A 19,440-nucleotide genomic window follows, 5' to 3' on the forward strand; every position below is an offset into this window, starting at 1 on the left:
TGCCCCAACAGCTCTTGGCAGTCTCGGCGCTGTGTGGGGGTCAGGTCGGGGGAGAGAGAGATCCCCTCGACGGAGCCGTCCTGCTCCGCGCACTTTAGGAGGTCGGGCAAGGACTCTGAGTCGTCTTCGGTTCCATCGTCGGTAGCGAGCAGCAGGCTCAGTTCTGTGCGGGCAAAATGCGGCTTGAGCCGGTTGGCGTGCAGAACCCGGAGGGGGTTTCGGGGTGACTCCATGTCCACGAGATAGGTGACAGGGCTCTTGCGCTTGATCACTTTGAAGGGGCCCGACCATTTGTCCTGGAGGGCACACGGTTCGACCGGGGTCATGACCCAGACCTGCTTGCCCGGCTCGAACTCGATGGATGAAGAGTTCTGGTCATACCAGCGCTTCATGTCTTCCTGACTGGCCTCCAGGTTGGCCTCGGCAAGGGCCCGGAACTTCCGGGTCTGGTTGCGGAGGGTCAGGAGGTACCGGTAGACATCCGGCGGGGCGTCTTGGATTGTAGTTTCCCAGCCTTCTTTGACCAGGCTGAGGGGACCTCGGACAGGGTGTCCGTACAAGAGTTCGAAGGGACTGAACCCCAGGGACTTCTGCGGTACCTCCTGATAGGCGAACAGGAGGCAGGGCAGCAGGACGTCCCACTTGCGGCGGAGGGGCTCTTCTAGGCCCTGGATCATCCCCTTGAGTGTCCGGTTAAACCGCTCCACAAGTCCATTTCCTTGGGGGTGATACGGGGTGGTGAACTTATATGCGACCCCGCACTGTTGCCACAGGGACCGCATATATTTCGATATAAAGTTTGTGCCCCGATCACTCACGACCTCTCGGGGGAATCCTACTCTGGAGAAGATCCCCATCAGGGCTCGGCCCACCACAGGAGCCGTGATGGTTCGGAGGGGGATGGCCTCAGGATAGCGGGTGGCGTGGTCCACCAGGACAAGGATGAAGCGATGCCCTTGCGAGGTTTGGGGGTCCAGGGGCCCCACAATGTCAATCCCCATTTGCTCGAAGGGGGTGGTCACTACTGGAAAAGGTTGGAGCGGGGCCTTCACCTTCCCCCCGCTCTTTCCGCTGGCTTGGCATGTCGGGCAGGTGCGGCAGTGGTTATGCACATCGTTGCGCATTTTCGGCCAATAAAAATGGGTCACCAGGCGGCTGTAAGTTTTGTCCTGCCCCAGGTGCCCGGCGAGGGGCACATCGTGTGCCAGGTTCAAAAGGAAGTCTCTGAATCGTAGGGGGACCACTAACACTCGGCTGGCCCCTAGCTCGGCAATTTTCTGTTCACTGTATAGGAGGCCGTGGTCCCAGTAGACCCAGTGGGACCCTGAGGTGTCCCCGGTAGCTTGGGCGGTGGCTTGTTGTCGGGTCCCTTCGAGGGAAGGGCAGGCCTTCTGCTCCTGCCGGAACTGTTCTCGGGTGGGGCCACCCTCTTGGCGCCACTGGGATAGTTCGGGTATGTCGCTGAGCTCGTGGCTGCTTTCGTGGTCGGGCTCAGATGGCCTGGGCTCGGAGTCGGCCTCTTCATTGTCGGCGGGTGGTGGTGGCGCAGGCCACTCCGGTTCTTCGGTCGGGGCGGCCTCGGTCGCCGCCGAGGCTCGGGCTGTCATGGATCGGGTCGTCGCGCAGACCCACTCTGGTAGTCCCATCATTCCTAGATGCTCTCTCCGTTCGACTTGGGCCCAGGGAGAGCTCTCGAGGTCGTTTCCGAGGAGGCAGTCTACGGGGGCGTCGTCCCGGACGGTCACCTTGAGGGTACCCGACACTCCCCCCATTTGAAGGGGATTCGGGCCATCTGACACAGAGTCTCGGAGTTGTCGGCAGCCCTCACGGGGCACCGCACGTTCGGTATGATCTGTTCGGGGGTCACCAAGTGGCAGCGGACGGCCGTCACACTGGCCCCCGTGTCTCTGAGGGCTTCGGTCCGTCGTCCATTGGTGTGGACCCACTGACGGTATTTCCGAGTGTTGCTTGGTAGCGGGGCTTGGGGGACCATGTCTCTTTGGCCCAGGCAGGCCAGGGCCATGGCGGCCGGTTCATATTCTGTCTGATCTTCATCAAAGACTTCTTCGTCCTCTTCTCCCCCTTCTCCCAGGGCTGCAGCAGCGACCTGGCGGGTCGGAGGCCCAGTGGTGCGGGGACGCTGGTTCATGGGGCAGAGGGGGTCACTGGCATAGTGGCCTGGCCGCTGGCATCTGTAGCAAGTAATGTTCGGGCGGGACCCCGGCCATGCGGGGGGGTCCCTCTTCTGAGTAGGGATGGTGAAGTGTTATTTTGGGGGGACCCCAGAGGCGGACTCCGGCCCGGGGCTGACGGAAAGTCTCGGCTCCTGTTCTGGCCCCCTCCGCCGCCACGCTGGCGGGGGTGCCCCGGGCCGTTTCGTCCCGTTTCTCCTATCGGGGTCCGGGGGACCCGGGTGCTCACCCACCGATCGGCCTCGATGGCGAGTTTCCGTGTCTCGGTCAGCTTGCTGTCGAGGAGATGCTGTCTGAGCTCGACAAAGCAGTTGTTGGAGAGGTGCTCCCAAACGATGAGGTCGAACAGCTGCTCGTAGGTGGACACTTTGCTGCCCTTTATCCATCCTTCCAGGGCCCTGCTATAAAAGTTCACGTATTCGACCCATGTGGTACCGGGGATTTTCTTGCAGTCTCTGAATCTCTGCCGGTACATCTCGGGGGTGAGGCCATACCGGAAGAGCAGGGCGTCCTTCATGTGGTCATAGGAGGACATCACGTCCTCGGCCAGCTCTAGCAGGGTGTCTCTGCCTTCGCTGACAAATCTCCCCCATAAGCCGGCACCCCAGTCTTTTCGCGGGATGCTGTGTGCGGTCATGGCCACTTCATACGCCTTGAACCATTGCTGGATATCGTCATTCTTGTAGTACTCCTTGACGATATCCTTCGGGATGTGGACCTTTGGGTCGGCAGGAGGTGGAGGGTTCCGGGTTACTGCGGCGCCAGCCTCTTCGATCTTGGCCTTGATCTCTAGTTCTTTGAGACCACGCTCGTGTTCATACGCTAGTTTTTTCTCTTCCAGTTCTCTTTGCCTTCGTCTCTCTTCCAGATCTCCCTCTAATCGTAGTTGCTCAATGGCCATTTTCTTTCCTGCTAATTGAAGTTCTCCGTCCAGCCGGAGTCGGGCGAGCTCCAGTTCATGGAGCCGACTCCTCTCTCGTTTCCGGGCGTCTTCGTGGGAGAGGCCCTGTTGGAAATGGGATCCCTGGCTGGCCAGGGCTTTCGCGAAAGTCAGTCAGAGACCACCACTCCCAAGTCAGGGCAAGGGAGTTACACGCCAAGATAACCCCTGCTCACCCTCTAGGTAACGTGGCGCGAGCAGCAAGGCTAAACTTGGAGGCGATGTAAGTTAAGTATTTGCGCACGCACCCCAGCAACAACACCCAGGACCCACCACAAAGGAAACTCGACACAAGGTTATATAAAAATAGCCTTTGTATTACACCAAAACACATTAGATAAAACACACACTTTACAATGTGCCAGAGGCACGGGCAGAATTTACAGGGGATATGTACAAGACAGGGCCACCTGGACCACTGTCAGGAATCATAAGTAACACTTTCACAAATAGCACTTAGAATGTAAATCACTGTAGCACAAAAAATATAACACAACCAGTAACTACTGGTAACCAGGATCTCACTAGCACCACCTGCACTAGGGAGAAAACAACCACCTATGTATCACAATACCTGTAGGGGTGTAAGAACATAACACATGATGCAATGCATAACATTCATTCAGAGGTGTAAGGAAGGAAAACACATGATGCATCAACAATACATTCAGAGGTGTAAGAACAAGGCACATGACGCATAAAAACACATTCAGAGGTGCAGAAAATGAACAATTGCGCCAAACTCACATTAGTCACCACCTGTGACTGTCCCTAGGCCAACTGGCCTTGTTGGGGCTAGGACGCCATGTGTCCAAAGTCAGGGGGCCTAAACGTGGCAGCTGCCCATGAAGTGCTGGGTAGCTGTGTGAGACAAGGCTTGGGCCAACACTGGAGCCTCGCAGGCTCTGGCCAACTGACTGTCCCCTGAGCCTCTCAGGGCTCTAGACAAAGGACTAGCCCCTCAGGAGCCTCTCAGGCTCAAAATAACTGATGCCCCTAGAGCCCTCGTGACTCTACGCTCAACAGGTCGCCTGAGCCTTTTGTGGGCAGGAAAACAAAATGCCCTCGCGGGCCTCTCAGGGCTCGTCACTACTTTGCCCCCTGAGCCCCACTGGGCTCTAAGTAAAGAAATGCCCCGTCGTTGGAGCCTCGCTGGGCTCGGAACACATGCGGCCCTCCAGGACCTCTCGTGGGTGCACGCAACACTGCCCCCGGATGGAGCCTCTCAGGCTCTGGTGAGATGCCTCCGCGATCGAGGAGCCCCACTCTGGGGAACTCAGTTTTTGGGGAGGGCCCCTCGGGCCTCTGAACACCCTGGCACCGGAAATGTGCCCCGACGCCTCCCCCTCCTCTCGAACCCTCACGCCTCCCACTCACCAGGTCTCTGCAGGAAGGTGCTGCAGCTCTCGCTTCTTGGGGGCTCTCTCCACACCGGGGAGCTCCACTCTGCTCCCGGTCGTGCTGCGGCGGCTCTTGGGCTCCGGGGCTCTCCCTTGGTCCCGGGAGCCCTGGGAAGGCAGGTGCCGCTCTCCCTCCTCACTCACCGGATCCCGGGGTCGGCTCCCGGCAGCTTCCGGCTTCCTCTGTCCTCTCGGCTGCGGTGGGCGGGACTTCCGGTCAGCCGCGCTCAGATTGGCCGGCCGGCCAACCACTTCCGGGTCGTCGCGGGCAGCGTGGCGGCCCGGGCGATAAGCAGCAAATGCCGGGTGGGCACCGGCTCTTTAAAAAGGACAATAAATTGAGGTGGGCACTCGATCTTCGGGCGACAATGTCCCTGGCAGGGTGGGCACCTGCCAGGGGACTTCAAAATCGGCAACATGGGGCAATCGCCGGGTGGGCACCGGCTGAGCCAGAAAAGCGCTCCCAAGCGCTAGCTGAATTTTTAAAGCGCCTCCTGCGCAAAAGTAGCAAATAAAGCGCTCTTAAGCGCTAGAAGGGGAAAGAAAAGTGCTCCCAGCGCTATCAATCAAATGCAGCGCCCCCAGGCGCTATAGGACAACAAAGTCCAGCAAAAGTCCTCCTAGGCAGGCAGGGGGGCAAGGCTGGGCCCAGGGCCAGCTCACTGGGTCTCCAGGCAGGGAGACACTCCAAGTGGCGGTCCTCTGGCCCAGCGACAGCAGCAGCAGCCCCCTCAGGATCCTGGAAGAGAACAACTTCTGTGGGGACACAGCCCCATTTTTATACAGTAAATCCTTTGTCTCAGGGGGCAGGGTGGGGGGAAACCAGTTGCAGCTGGTTCTTGAGTACTCTGTTTACCTCAACCACCCTCTCTATTCACTGGCAGGGCTTGGGTCATTAGACGCACCACAGGGGGGCGGAGCCAGCATTGTCAGGGGAAAACCCAGCCTCATTCAGGAAACAGGTACACTCCTCCCCAGCCATCACTCATGCTAATCTCCCACTCACCACCGGGCAGACCCATCCAGACTTCCTGGAGCCTGGCATGCCAACCAGCTCCAGCCAATCACACTCCAGCACCTTCACAGCACACACATAGCCATGTCTAGAAGTGGCACTTCCCTACTAGACACATACATGCTGCATACACCATCTCGCAGCATTCACTCTCACGAGTTCACACATACCAGACTCGAGCCTGTACACCCCACGCATCAGGAACTACCAGGGACACATCTAGGGGTGAACCTGCCAGAAGGGCCAAGTCCAACACCGCTGGACTCACATCACCGCTTGACTCCAGACACACTCAGAAAGTACAGAGTGAGATTATTTACAGGTGCTGCTGGACCCACATCACCCCTTGACTTCAGACACACTTGGAGAAAGTACAGAGTGAGAGTATTTACAGGTGCCGCGGGACCCACACACCCCTTGACTCCACACACACTTGGAGAAAGTACAGAGTGAGAGTATTTACAGGTGTCGCGGGACCCACATCACCCCTTGACTCCAGACACACTCAGAAAGTACAGAGTGAGAGTATTTACAGGTGCCGCTGGACTCACATCACCCCTTGACTCCACACACACTTGGAAAAAGTACAGAGTGAGAGTATTTACAGGTGCCGCTGGACTCACATCACCCCTTGACTCCAGACACACTCAGAAAGTACAGAGTGAGAGTATTTACAGGTGCCGCTGGACCCACATCACCCCTTGACTCCAGACACACTCAGAAAGTACAGAGTGAGAGTATTTACAGGTGCCACGGGACCCACATCACCCGTTGACTCCAGACACACTTGGAGAAAGTACAGAGTGAGAGTATTTACAGGTGCCGTGGGACCCACATCACCCGTTGACTCCAGACACACTTGGAGAAAGTACAGAGTGAGAGTATTTACAGATGCCGCTGGACTCACATCACCCCTTTACTCCAGATACACTTGGAGAAAGTACAGAGTGAGAGTATTTACAGGTGCCGTGGGACTCACGTCACCGCTTGACTCCAGACACACTTGGTGAAAGTACAGAGTGAGAGTATTTACAGGTGCCGCTGGACCCACATCACCCCTTGACTCCAGACACACTTGGAGAAAGTACAGAGTGAGAGTATTTACAGGTGCCGCGGGACCCACATCACCCCTTGACTCCAGACACACTTGGAGAAAGTACAGAGTGAGAGTATTTACAGGTGCTGCGGGACTCACATCACCACTTGACTCCAGACACACTTGGAGAAAGTACAGAGTGAGAGTATTTACAGGTGCCGCTGGACTCACATCACCCCTTGACTCCAGATACACTCAGAAAGTACAGAGTGAGAGTATTTACATGTGCCGCGGGACCCACATCACCCCTTGACTCCACACACACTTGGAGAAAGTACAGAGTGAGAGTATTTACAGGTGCCGCGGGACCCACATCACCCCTTGACTCCAGACACACTTGGAGAAAGTACAGAGTGAGAGTATTTACAGGTGCCGCTGGACTCACATCACCCCTTGACTCCAGACACACTTGGAGAAAGTACAGAGTGAGAGTATTTACAGGTGCCGCGGGACCCACACACCCCTTGACTCCACACACACTTGGAAAAAGTACAGAGTGAGAGTATTTACAGGTGCCGCTGGACTCACATCACCCCTTGACTCCAGACACACTCAGAAAGTACAGAGTGAGATTATTTACAGGTGCCGCTGGACCCACATCACCCCTTGACTCCAGACACACTCAGAAAGTACAGAGTGAGAGTATTTACAGGTGCCACGGGACCCACACACCCCTTGACTCCAGACACACTCAGAAAGTACAGAGTGAGAGTATTTACAGGTGCCGCTGGACCCACATCACCCCTTGACTCCAGACACACTCAGAAAGTACAGAGTGAGAGTATTTACAGGTGCCGCTGGACCCACATCACCCCTTGACTCCAGACACACTCAGAAAGTACAGAGTGAGAGTATTTACAGGTGCCACGGGACCCACACACCCCTTGACTCCAGACACACTCAGAAAGTACAGAGTGAGAGTATTTACAGGTGCCGCTGGACCCACATCACCCCTTGACTCCAGACACACTCAGAAAGTACAGAGTGAGAGTATTTACAGGTGCCGTGGGACCCACATCACCCGTTGACTCCAGACACACTTGGAGAAAGTACAGAGTGAGAGTATTTACAGGTGCCGCGGGACCCACACACCCCTTAACTCCACACACACTTGGAAAAAGTACAGAGTGAGAGTATTTACAGGTGCCGCTGGACTCACATCACCCCTTGACTCCAGACACACTCAGAAAGTACAGAGTGAGAGTATTTACAGGTGCCGCTGGACCCACATCACCCCTTGACTCCAGACACACTCAGAAAGTACAGAGTGAGAGTATTTACAGGTGCCACGGGACCCACACACCCCTTGACTCCAGACACACTCAGAAAGTACAGAGTGAGAGTATTTACAGGTGCCGCTGGACCCACATCACCCCTTGACTCCAGACACACTCAGAAAGTACAGAGTGAGAGTATTTACAGGTGCCGCTGGACCCACATCACCCCTTGACTCCAGACACACTCAGAAAGTACAGAGTGAGAGTATTTACAGGTGCCACGGGACCCACACACCCCTTGACTCCAGACACACTCAGAAAGTACAGAGTGAGAGTATTTACAGGTGCCGCTGGACCCACATCACCCCTTGACTCCAGACACACTCAGAAAGTACAGAGTGAGAGTATTTACAGGTGCCGTGGGACCCACATCACCCGTTGACTCCAGACACACTTGGAGAAAGTACAGAGTGAGAGTATTTACAGGTGCCGCTGGACCCACATCACCCGTTGACTCCAGACACACTTGGAGAAAGTACAGAGTGAGAGTATTTACAGGTGCCGTGGGACCCACATCACCCGTTGACTCCAGACACACTTGGAGAAAGTACAGAGTGAGAGTATTTACAGGTGCCGCGGGACCCACACACCCCTTGACTCCACACACACTTGGAAAAAGTACAGAGTGAGAGTATTTACAGGTGCCGCTGGACTCACATCACCCCTTGACTCCAGACACACTCAGAAAGTACAGAGTGAGAGTATTTACAGGTGCCACGGGACCCACACACCCCTTGACTCCAGACACACTCAGAAAGTACAGAGTGAGAGTATTTACAGGTGCCGCTGGACCCACATCACCCCTTGACTCCAGACACACTCAGAAAGTACAGAGTGAGAGTATTTACAGGTGCCGCTGGACCCACATCACCCCTTGACTCCAGACACACTCAGAAAGTACAGAGTGAGAGTATTTACAGGAGCCGCGGGACCCACATCACCCCTTGACTCCAGATACACTCAGAAAGTACAGAGTGAGAGTATTTACAGGTGCCGTGGGACCCACATCACCCGTTGACTCCAGACACACTTGGAGCAGAGGTAAGGTTAAGGACTCTTTACTCCAGGGTCACTCACCGGCAGCCTCCACCCAGTGGGCAGAGGTAAGGTTAAGGACGCTTTACTCCAGGGTCACTCATCGGCAGCCTCCACCCAGTGGGCAGAGGTAAGGTGAAGGACGCTTTACTCCAGGGTCACTCACTGGCAGCCTCCACCCAGTGGGCAGAGGTAAGGCTAAGGACGCTTTACTCCAGGGTCACTCACTGGCAGCCTCCACCCAGTGGGCAGTGGTAAGGCTGAGGACGCTTTACTCCAGGGTCACTCACCGGCAGCCTCCACCCAGTGGGCAGAGGTAAGGCTAAGGACGCTTTACTCCAGGGTCACTCACCAGCAGCCTCCACCCAGTGAGCAGAGGTAAGGTTAAGGACTCTTTACTCCAGGGTCACTCACCGGCAGCCTCCACCCAGTGGGCAGAGGTAAGGTGAAGGACGCTTTACTGCAGGGTCACTCACCGGCAGCCTCCACCCAGTGGGCAGAGGTAAGGTTAAGGACTCTTTACTCCAGGGTCACTCACCGGCAGCCTCCACCCAGTGGGCAGAGGTAAGGCTAAGGACGCTTTACTCCAGGGTCACTCACTGGCAGCCTCCACCCAGTGGGCAGTGGTAAGGCTGAGGACGCTTTACTCCAGGGTCACTCACCGGCAGCCTCCACCCAGTGGGCAGAGGTAAGGTGAAGGACGCTTTACTCCAGGGTCACTCACCGGCAGCCTCCACCCAGTGAGCAGAGGTAAGGTTAAGGACTCTTTACTCCAGGGTCACTCACCGGCAGCCTCCACCCAGTGGGCAGAGGTAAGGTGAAGGACGCTTTACTGCAGGGTCACTCACCGGCAGCCTCCACCCAGTGGGCAGAGGTAAGGTTAAGGACTCTTTACTCCAGGGTCACTCACCGGCAGCCTCCACCCAGTGGGCAGAGGTAAGGTTAAGGACTCTTTACTCAAGGGTCACTCACTGGCAGCCTCCACCCAGTGGGCAGTGGTAAGGCTAAGGACGCTTTACTCAAGGGTCACTCACTGGCAGCCTCCACCCAGTGGGCAGTGTTAGGGCTAAGGACGCTTTACTCCAGGGTCACTCACCGGCAGCCTCCAGCCAGTGGGCAGTGGTAAGGTTAAGGACGCTTTACTCCAGGGTCACTCACCGGCAGCCTCCACCCAGTGGGCAGTGGTAAGGTTAAGGACGCTTTACTCCGGGGTCACTCACCGGCAGCCTCCAGCCAGTGGGCAGTGGTAAGGCTGAGGACGCTTTACTCCAGGGTCACTCACCGGCAGCCTCCACCCAGTGGGCAGAGGTAAGGTGAAGGACGCTTTACTCCAGGGTCACTCACCGGCAGCCTCCACCCAGTGAGCAGAGGTAAGGTTAAGGACTCTTTACTCCAGGGTCACTCACCGGCAGCCTCCACCCAGTGGGCAGAGGTAAGGTGAAGGACGCTTTACTGCAGGGTCACTCACCGGCAGCCTCCACCCAGTGGGCAGTGTTAGGGCTAAGGACGCTTTACTCCAGGGTCACTCACCGGCAGCCTCCAGCCAGTGGGCAGTGGTAAGGTTAAGGACGCTTTACTCCAGGGTCACTCACCGGCAGCCTCCACCCAGTGGGCAGTGGTAAGGTTAAGGACGCTTTACTCCGGGGTCACTCACCGGCAGCCTCCAGCCAGTGGGCAGTGGTAAGGCTAAGGACGCTTTACTCCAGGGTCACTCACCGGCAGCCTCCACCCAGTGGGCAGTGGTAAGGCTAAGGACGCTTTACTCAAGGGTCACTCACCGGCAGCCTCCACCCAGTGGGCAGTGGTAAGGCTAAGGACGCTTTACTCAAGGGTCACTCACCGGCAGCCTCCACCCAGTGGGCAGTGGTAAGGCTAAGGACGCTTTACTCAAGGGTCACTCACCGGCAGCCTCCACCCAGTGGGCAGTGGTAAGGCTAAGGACGCTTTACTCCAGGGTCACTCACCGGCAGCCTCCACCCAGTGGGCAGTGGTAAGGCTAAGGACGCTTTACTCCAGGGTCACTCACCGGCAGCCTCCACCCAGTGGGCAGTGGTATGGTTAAGGACGCTTTACTCCAGGGTCACTCACCGGCAGCCTCCACCCAGTGGGCAGTGTTAGGGCTAAGGATGCTTTACTCCAGGGTCACTCACCGGCAGCCTCCACCCAGTGGGCAGAGGTAAGGCTAAGGACGCTTTACTCCAGGGTCACTCACCGGCAGCCTCCACCCAGTGGGCAGAGGTAAGGTGAAGGACGCTTTACTCCAGGGTCACTCACTGGCAGCCTCCACCCAGTGGGCAGAGGTAAGGCTAAGGACGCTTTACTCCAGGGTCACTCACTGGCAGCCTCCACCCAGTGGGCAGTGGTAAGGCTGAGGACGCTTTACTCCAGGGTCACTCACCGGCAGCCTCCACCCAGTGGGCAGAGGTAAGGCTAAGGACGCTTTACTCCAGGGTCACTCACCGGCAGCCTCCACCCAGTGAGCAGAGGTAAGGTTAAGGACTCTTTACTCCAGGGTCACTCACCGGCAGCCTCCACCCAGTGGGCAGAGGTAAGGTGAAGGACGCTTTACTGCAGGGTCACTCACCGGCAGCCTCCACCCAGTGGGCAGAGGTAAGGTTAAGGACTCTTTACTCCAGGGTCACTCACCGGCAGCCTCCACCCAGTGGGCAGAGGTAAGGCTAAGGACGCTTTACTCCAGGGTCACTCACTGGCAGCCTCCACCCAGTGGGCAGTGGTAAGGCTGAGGACGCTTTACTCCAGGGTCACTCACCGGCAGCCTCCACCCAGTGGGCAGAGGTCAGGTGAAGGATGCTTTACTCCAGGGTCACTCACCGGCAGCCTCCACCCAGTGAGCAGAGGTAAGGTTAAGGACTCTTTACTCCAGGGTCACTCACCGGCAGCCTCCACCCAGTGGGCAGAGGTAAGGTGAAGGACGCTTTACTGCAGGGTCACTCACCGGCAGCCTCCACCCAGTGGGCAGAGGTAAGGTTAAGGACTCTTTACTCCAGGGTCACTCACCGGCAGCCTCCACCCAGTGGGCAGAGGTAAGGTTAAGGACTCTTTACTCAAGGGTCACTCACTGGCAGCCTCCACCCAGTGGGCAGTGGTAAGGCTAAGGACGCTTTACTCAAGGGTCACTCACTGGCAGCCTCCACCCAGTGGGCAGTGTTAGGGCTAAGGACGCTTTACTCCAGGGTCACTCACCGGCAGCCTCCAGCCAGTGGGCAGTGGTAAGGTTAAGGACGCTTTACTCCAGGGTCACTCACCGGCAGCCTCCACCCAGTGGGCAGAGGTAAGGCTAAGGACGCTTTACTCCAGGGTCACTCACCGGCAGCCTCCACCCAGTGAGCAGAGGTAAGGTTAAGGACTCTTTACTCCAGGGTCACTCACCGGCAGCCTCCACCCAGTGGGCAGAGGTAAGGTGAAGGACGCTTTACTGCAGGGTCACTCACCGGCAGCCTCCACCCAGTGGGCAGAGGTAAGGTTAAGGACTCTTTACTCCAGGGTCACTCACCGGCAGCCTCCACCCAGTGGGCAGAGGTAAGGCTAAGGACGCTTTACTCCAGGGTCACTCACTGGCAGCCTCCACCCAGTGGGCAGTGGTAAGGCTGAGGACGCTTTACTCCAGGGTCACTCACCGGCAGCCTCCACCCAGTGGGCAGAGGTCAGGTGAAGGACGCTTTACTCCAGGGTCACTCACCGGCAGCCTCCACCCAGTGAGCAGAGGTAAGGTTAAGGACTCTTTACTCCAGGGTCACTCACCGGCAGCCTCCACCCAGTGGGCAGAGGTAAGGTGAAGGACGCTTTACTGCAGGGTCACTCACCGGCAGCCTCCACCCAGTGGGCAGAGGTAAGGTTAAGGACTCTTTACTCCAGGGTCACTCACCGGCAGCCTCCACCCAGTGGGCAGAGGTAAGGTTAAGGACTCTTTACTCAAGGGTCACTCACTGGCAGCCTCCACCCAGTGGGCAGTGGTAAGGCTAAGGACGCTTTACTCAAGGGTCACTCACTGGCAGCCTCCACCCAGTGGGCAGTGTTAGGGCTAAGGACGCTTTACTCCAGGGTCACTCACCGGCAGCCTCCAGCCAGTGGGCAGTGGTAAGGTTAAGGACGCTTTACTCCAGGGTCACTCACCGGCAGCCTCCACCCAGTGGGCAGTGGTAAGGTTAAGGACGCTTTACTCCGGGGTCACTCACCGGCAGCCTCCAGCCAGTAGGCAGTGGTAAGGCTGAGGACGCTTTACTCCAGGGTCACTCACCGGCAGCCTCCACCCAGTGGGCAGAGGTAAGGTGAAGGACGCTTTACTCCAGGGTCACTCACCGGCAGCCTCCACCCAGTGAGCAGAGGTAAGGTTAAGGACTCTTTACTCCAGGGTCACTCACCGGCAGCCTCCACCCAGTGGGCAGAGGTAAGGTGAAGGACGCTTTACTGCAGGGTCACTCACCGGCAGCCTCCACCCAGTGGGCAGAGGTAAGGTTAAGGACTCTTTACTCCAGGGTCACTCACCGGCAGCCTCCACCCAGTGGGCAGAGGTAAGGTTAAGGACTCTTTACTCAAGGGTCACTCACTGGCAGCCTCCACCCAGTGGGCAGTGGTAAGGCTAAGGACGCTTTACTCAAGGGTCACTCACTGGCAGCCTCCACCCAGTGGGCAGTGTTAGGGCTAAGGACGCTTTACTCCAGGGTCACTCACCGGCAGCCTCCAGCCAGTGGGCAGTGGTAAGGTTAAGGACGCTTTACTCCAGGGTCACTCACCGGCAGCCTCCACCCAGTGGGCAGTGGTAAGGTTAAGGACGCTTTACTCCGGGGTCACTCACCGGCAGCCTCCAGCCAGTGGGCAGTGGTAAGGCTAAGGACGCTTTACTCCAGGGTCACTCACCGGCAGCCTCCACCCAGTGGGCAGTGGTAAGGCTAAGGACGCTTTACTCAAGGGTCACTCACCGGCAGCCTCCACCCAGTGGGCAGTGGTAAGGCTAAGGACGCTTTACTCAAGGGTCACTCACCGGCAGCCTCCACCCAGTGGGCAGTGGTAAGGCTAAGGACGCTTTACTCAAGGGTCACTCACCGGCAGCCTCCACCCAGTGGGCAGTGGTAAGGCTAAGGACGCTTTACTCCAGGGTCACTCACCGGCAGCCTCCACCCAGTGGGCAGTGGTAAGGCTAAGGACGCTTTACTCCAGGGTCACTCACCGGCAGCCTCCACCCAGTGGGCAGTGGTAAGGCTAAGGACGCTTTACTCCAGGGTCACTCACCGGCAGCCTCCACCCAGTGGGCAGTGGTAAGGCTAAGGACGCTTTACTCCAGGGTCACTCACCGGCAGCCTCCACCCAGTGGGCAGTGGTATGGTTAAGGACGCTTTACTCCAGGGTCACTCACCGGCAGCCTCCACCCAGTGGGCAGTGTTAGGGCTAAGGATGCTTTACTCCAGGGTCACTCACCGGCAGCCTCCACCCAGTGGGCAGAGGTAAGGCTAAGGACGCTTTACTCCAGGGTCACTCACCGGCAGCCTCCACCCAGTGGGCAGTGTTAGGGCTAAGGATGCTTTACTCCAGGGTCACTCACCGGCAGCCTCCACCCAGTGGGCAGTGGTAAGGCTAAGGACGCTTTACTGCAGGGTCACTCACCGGCAGCCTTGAGGTCCTGCTGGCGTGAGAGGGGGTGTAGAGATTGAGGTACAGGCAGTCTTCAGAAACAGGCGCTGCTGGAATCCTGGTTTTAAATAAATCTTCAATCATCCTATCCTCCGTCCTCATCTGTGGGCACCTATGGAAAGAACACATGGACAGGTCATCCAGGCAGGACTGCGTCTGTCACGGCAGGAGGGCGACCTTTGAACTCTAGCCCTTCGCTCTGATAGGGGGTTTCTCTTTACTGTATGAATTAGCAGGACTTTTTATTACTTAATTTGTCATTTTCCATAGCAACAACAACTTTGTGTACACAAGAGCACCTCAGGTCGTTTTAGCGGATTACATTTAGAAACGTTCCATTACAAACCTCTTCAGACCGCGAGGCCGATGCTCAGCAGTGGATCCCATGCTGGAGGTGATCCTGTAAACTTGATGAGCCAGATGAATGACCGTTCTTTGTAGTCGCTAGCGGGAAAACGGCCCGTTTGCGACCGCAAAATAGGTCTGCCCTATGTACAAACCCTAATTTGCGACTCTGTAACTTATCATCGATTCGCCAAAAAGGGTTTGCGACTCGCTATTAGGAAGGGGCGTGCCAAGGGGGTCCCTTCCTAATAGCGAGTTGCACTTCAATGTACGATTGTTTCGCGACCGCACTCGCAGTTTACCTCCTACTTCAACTAGGTGGTAAGCCACTTGCAAACAAGAAAGGGTCCCCAGGGGACCCCTTCCCCTTTTTGACTGGTAGCACAAATATTTTTTAAGAGCAGGCGGTAGTCCCAGGGACCACTGCCTCCTCTTGGTGTGAATGTCTGTGTCAAGTATGAAAGGTGTGTGACTGGCCTATAAAGAGGTTGGTGCCTTGACGTAGGTTTACAGCTCACGAGCTGTGAGTCATTGGTTCAGGTTTTTAACCTTTTAATTATTAACAGTGCATTTCGTTTTTGTCAAATCTCTTGGTTATAAAATATACATTTCGAACCTTTCACTCACCCTTGTGCCAAATACAAAAAGTATGTGTGTGCATTGGAAGAACAGATGGATAGGCAGTAATAATATTTGTCTTGTTTGACTTTCTCTGCCATGGTGTAGCTGGTCTCTAAGGAAAATCTACCAACACTAGATATTTTTGCAAACTAAAAACAATGGGGAGTACTGGGTGGTGTGCCTCTCATGGATCCCAACAACTTTTCTTACCCACAATGCAATGCAAACCTCAAAATGTGACTAAAGTCAAATTTTTTCCTTGCATTATTGTGCCACAATCTTCTGGAATCAGAAAAAACACATTTTCCTTCCACCAAGCTTTGCCCCAGGTCTCAAGATAAAATGGTACCTCACTTGTGTGGTTGGCCCAAGTACTTACGGCATGGAAGGGCCCAAAATGTATTGTTGAGGCATTGAAATGACCTGGTTTTGCAAGGGGCACACCTGAGTTTTTGGCCCCGGGCTCGGCGGCCATATAGAGAAACCTACCAAACCCATACATTTCTGAAACCTAAACACCTGGGGGAGTCAAGGGAGTATGGCTTTCATGGACCCCTAACGTTTTTCTACTCAGAATCTCTTCATTTTTTTAAGAGTAGGCAGTCGTCTGTGGGACCACTGCCTGCTCTGAAAAAATGTTCCATTCACAAAGGGGGAGGGGTCCCTTGGGCACCCCTCCCCTTTTGTGAATGGGTTACCACATACTTGAAGTTGGTGGTGGAATGCTAATGTTTTGCGTCCGCATTCAGGGTCACAAAACATTCGTATATACCATAGCGGTTCAGTATTCGGAAGGGACGCTCTAAACACACCCCTTCGAATACCAAATTGCAAACCCATTTTGTGATTCGGTAGCAGGTTGCCAAATTACAACATAGAGTTTCATTCATGTGAAAAGCATTTTTTGCTTCCACAAATGGGCTGAATCTGAGAATTGGCTCATTTGCAAATGCAAAAATACTTGATACATGTGACCCAAGGTGCATAATTGCGTCTTGTCAGTAAAATCATCACAAAGGCTTGTACTCACTGTGTATCCCACTGCAACTTACATCAAAGGTAACTTAGAAGTAAATAAAACAAACCCATGTATGCATAAGTTTACTAAATGCTGCTGCCATGTTACTGATTGCATGTGTTTGAGGTGCAGACCCCAGAGAAGAGACGGCTCTTACATTGGCGGGTTGGATGTTGCGTTCCTTACACCGGTCCATGGCTCAGGCGGTTCTGGTTGAGCAAAGCGCCTGGATCCCACAGGCGGTTTGGCGAATGGGACCCCCAGAAAGCCGCTGACGGTTCGGTTTGTTCCCTTCACGGTGAGCCGCAGCCCCTCCAGCCAGCCTTGCTTGATCTGCACCCGAGGGTTGGGAGCAGAGCTTCCTATGGAAGTGTGGAGACCAAGAGACAGGGCCAGTCAGTGCCTGCTTTTTGTGAAATAAGGTACATATAGAGCAACATCTAATGCAACCAAAGTAGTTGTTGTAGCACCCAAAAATCAGGGGGATGAAGCCATAAGCATGAGCAAGGGTCTGTAATTCAGGATGCGTCATCATACTCAGTGGAATATGTATTTAATCCGATGAGAAGCCGGCCTCGGCCTGATTGCCTTCTCTCCAGCTACTTGGTGCCTAGTTTAGGGTTTGGCAGACAGGGTACTCCTTCACACATGAATCTCCCGCCCACCTCACTGGTGACCCTGCCGCTCAGTGTAGAGTCAAGGGAGGCGCCATGTTTCCCACGCGGAGAGTACGCTGGCTCCACCAGATACAACTGTAGACCCCTGGTCCGGTGGACACTGGCCATCGAGCACAGTACCCCAGGCATGTTTAGGACTCATGTCCAGATACACCTTTTTACCTGTTTGGGAAAGCCTGACGGTGCCAAGGTGGAAATCCAAGAAATGATCCGCATGTGCTGGGAGGAAACTCCAAGTGTGTCAGCAACAGTTTTTTTTTTATTGTTTTTTTTCCCAATATGAAACTCTAAAGTGGGTGTTTGTTTTAGAAAAAACTGTGCTGAGCGGGTGTATTAAACATGGCGCCCAGCCAGCGACGGCCGTTGCAGGAAAGCGTGGGTGGGTGGTAGAGCGGGGCCGGGCGGAAGGTGCAGGAGTGGACAGGTGACAGAATAGGATAAATTAAATAAATAAATAAATCCAATTCCATCGTCTTTCGACTTCCCTCCCCCCACCCGGCCCCATCGCGCTAAGCAGCACTGGCAGTAACTGGCGGCCACACAGCATCATGTCAGTACCTTCAGCAGAGACTCTGAAAGACAACGGTCTCTGCCTGACGGACATCTCTAGGGCCTGATTTAGATCTCGGCGGACGGGTTACTACGTCACAACAGTGACGGATATCCCGTCCTCTGAAATATAAATGCTATTGTATCCTAGGGCCTGATTTAGATCTCGCAGACGGGTTACTCCATCATAACGGTGACGGATATCCTGTCCTCTGAAGTATAAATGCTATTGTATCCCAGGGCCTGATTTAGATCTCGCAGACGGGTTACTCCATCACAACGGTGACGGATATCCCGTCCTCTGAAATATAAATGCTATTGTATCCTAGGGCCTGATTTAGATCTCGCAGACGGGTTACTCCATCACAACGGTGACGGATATCCCGTCCTCTGAAGTATAAATGCTATTGTATCCTAGGGCCTGATTTAGATCTCGGCGGACAGGTTACTCCATCACAACGGTAACGGATATCCCGTCCTCTGAAGTATAAATGCTATTGTATCCTAGGGTCTGATTTAGATCTCGGTGGACGGGTTACTCCATCACAACGGTGACGGATATCCCGTCCTCTGAAATATAAATGCTATTGTATCCTAGGGCCTGATTTAGATCTCGCAGACGGGTTACTCCGTCACAATGGGGACGGATATCCCGTCCTCTGAAATATAAATGCTATTGTATCCTACAGCCTGATTTAGATCTCGGCGGATGGTTTACTCCATCACAACGGCGACGGATATCCCGTCCTCTGAAATATAAATGCTATTGTATCCTAGGGTCTGATTTAGATCTCGCAGACGGGTTACTACGTCACAACAGTGACGGATATCCCGTCCTCTGAAGTATAAATGCTATTGTATCCCAGGGCCTGATTTAGATCTCAGCGGACGGGTTACTCCATCACAACGGGGACGGATATCCCGTCCTCTGAAATATAAATGCTATTGTATCCTAGAGACTGATTTAGATCTCGACAGATGGGTTACTCCGTCACAGCGGTGACAGATATCCCATCCTCTGAAATATAAATGCTATTGTATCCCAGGGCCTGATTTAGATCTCGGCGGACGGGTTACTCCATCACAGCAGTGACGGATATCCCGTCCTCTGAAATATAAATGCTATTGTATCCTAGGGCCTGTTTAGATCTCGCAGACGGGTTACTCCATCACAAAGGTGACGGATATCCCGTCCTCTGAAATATAAATGCTATTGTATCCTAGGGCCTGATTTAGATCTCGGTGGACGGGTTACTCCATCATAACGGTGACGGATATCCTGTCCTCTGAAGTATAAATGCTATTGTATCCTAGGGCCTGATTTAGATCTCGCAGACGGGTTACTCCGTCACAACGGGGACGGATATCCCGTCCTCTGAAATATAAATGCTATTGTATCCTAGGGTCTGATTTAGATCTCGTCGACGGGTTACTCCGTCACAACGGGGACGGATATCCCGTCCTGTGAAATATAAATGCTATTGTATCCTAGGGCCTGATTTAGATCTCGCAGACGGGTTACTCCATCACAACGGTGACGGATATCCCGTCCTCTGAAATATAAATGCTATTGTATCCTAGGGCCTGATTTAGATCTCGGTGGACGGGTTACTCCATCATAACGGT

At 54.9% G+C, this 19,440-nt stretch overlaps 1 protein-coding gene across 1 annotated transcript in view; it reads right to left on the reverse strand.

Moving 5' to 3' along the window:
• LOC144784983 (fatty acyl-CoA hydrolase precursor, medium chain-like) overlaps positions 1 to 19,440 on the reverse strand; it is a 221,560-nt gene that overhangs the window by 161,284 nt on the left and 40,836 nt on the right. Inside the window, exons 2-3 of the mRNA XM_078664103.1 lie at positions 16,746 to 16,950; positions 14,578 to 14,716 (exon numbers count right to left, since the gene is read on the reverse strand). Coding sequence (XP_078520229.1) covers positions 14,578 to 14,716; positions 16,746 to 16,950 — 344 coding nt within the window. The remainder of the gene's footprint in view (positions 1 to 14,577; positions 14,717 to 16,745; positions 16,951 to 19,440) is intronic.

This window comes from Lissotriton helveticus, chromosome 10 (assembly GCF_964261635.1).
Source record: "Lissotriton helveticus chromosome 10, aLisHel1.1, whole genome shotgun sequence".
Classification (NCBI taxonomy): domain Eukaryota; kingdom Metazoa; phylum Chordata; class Amphibia; order Caudata; family Salamandridae; genus Lissotriton; species Lissotriton helveticus.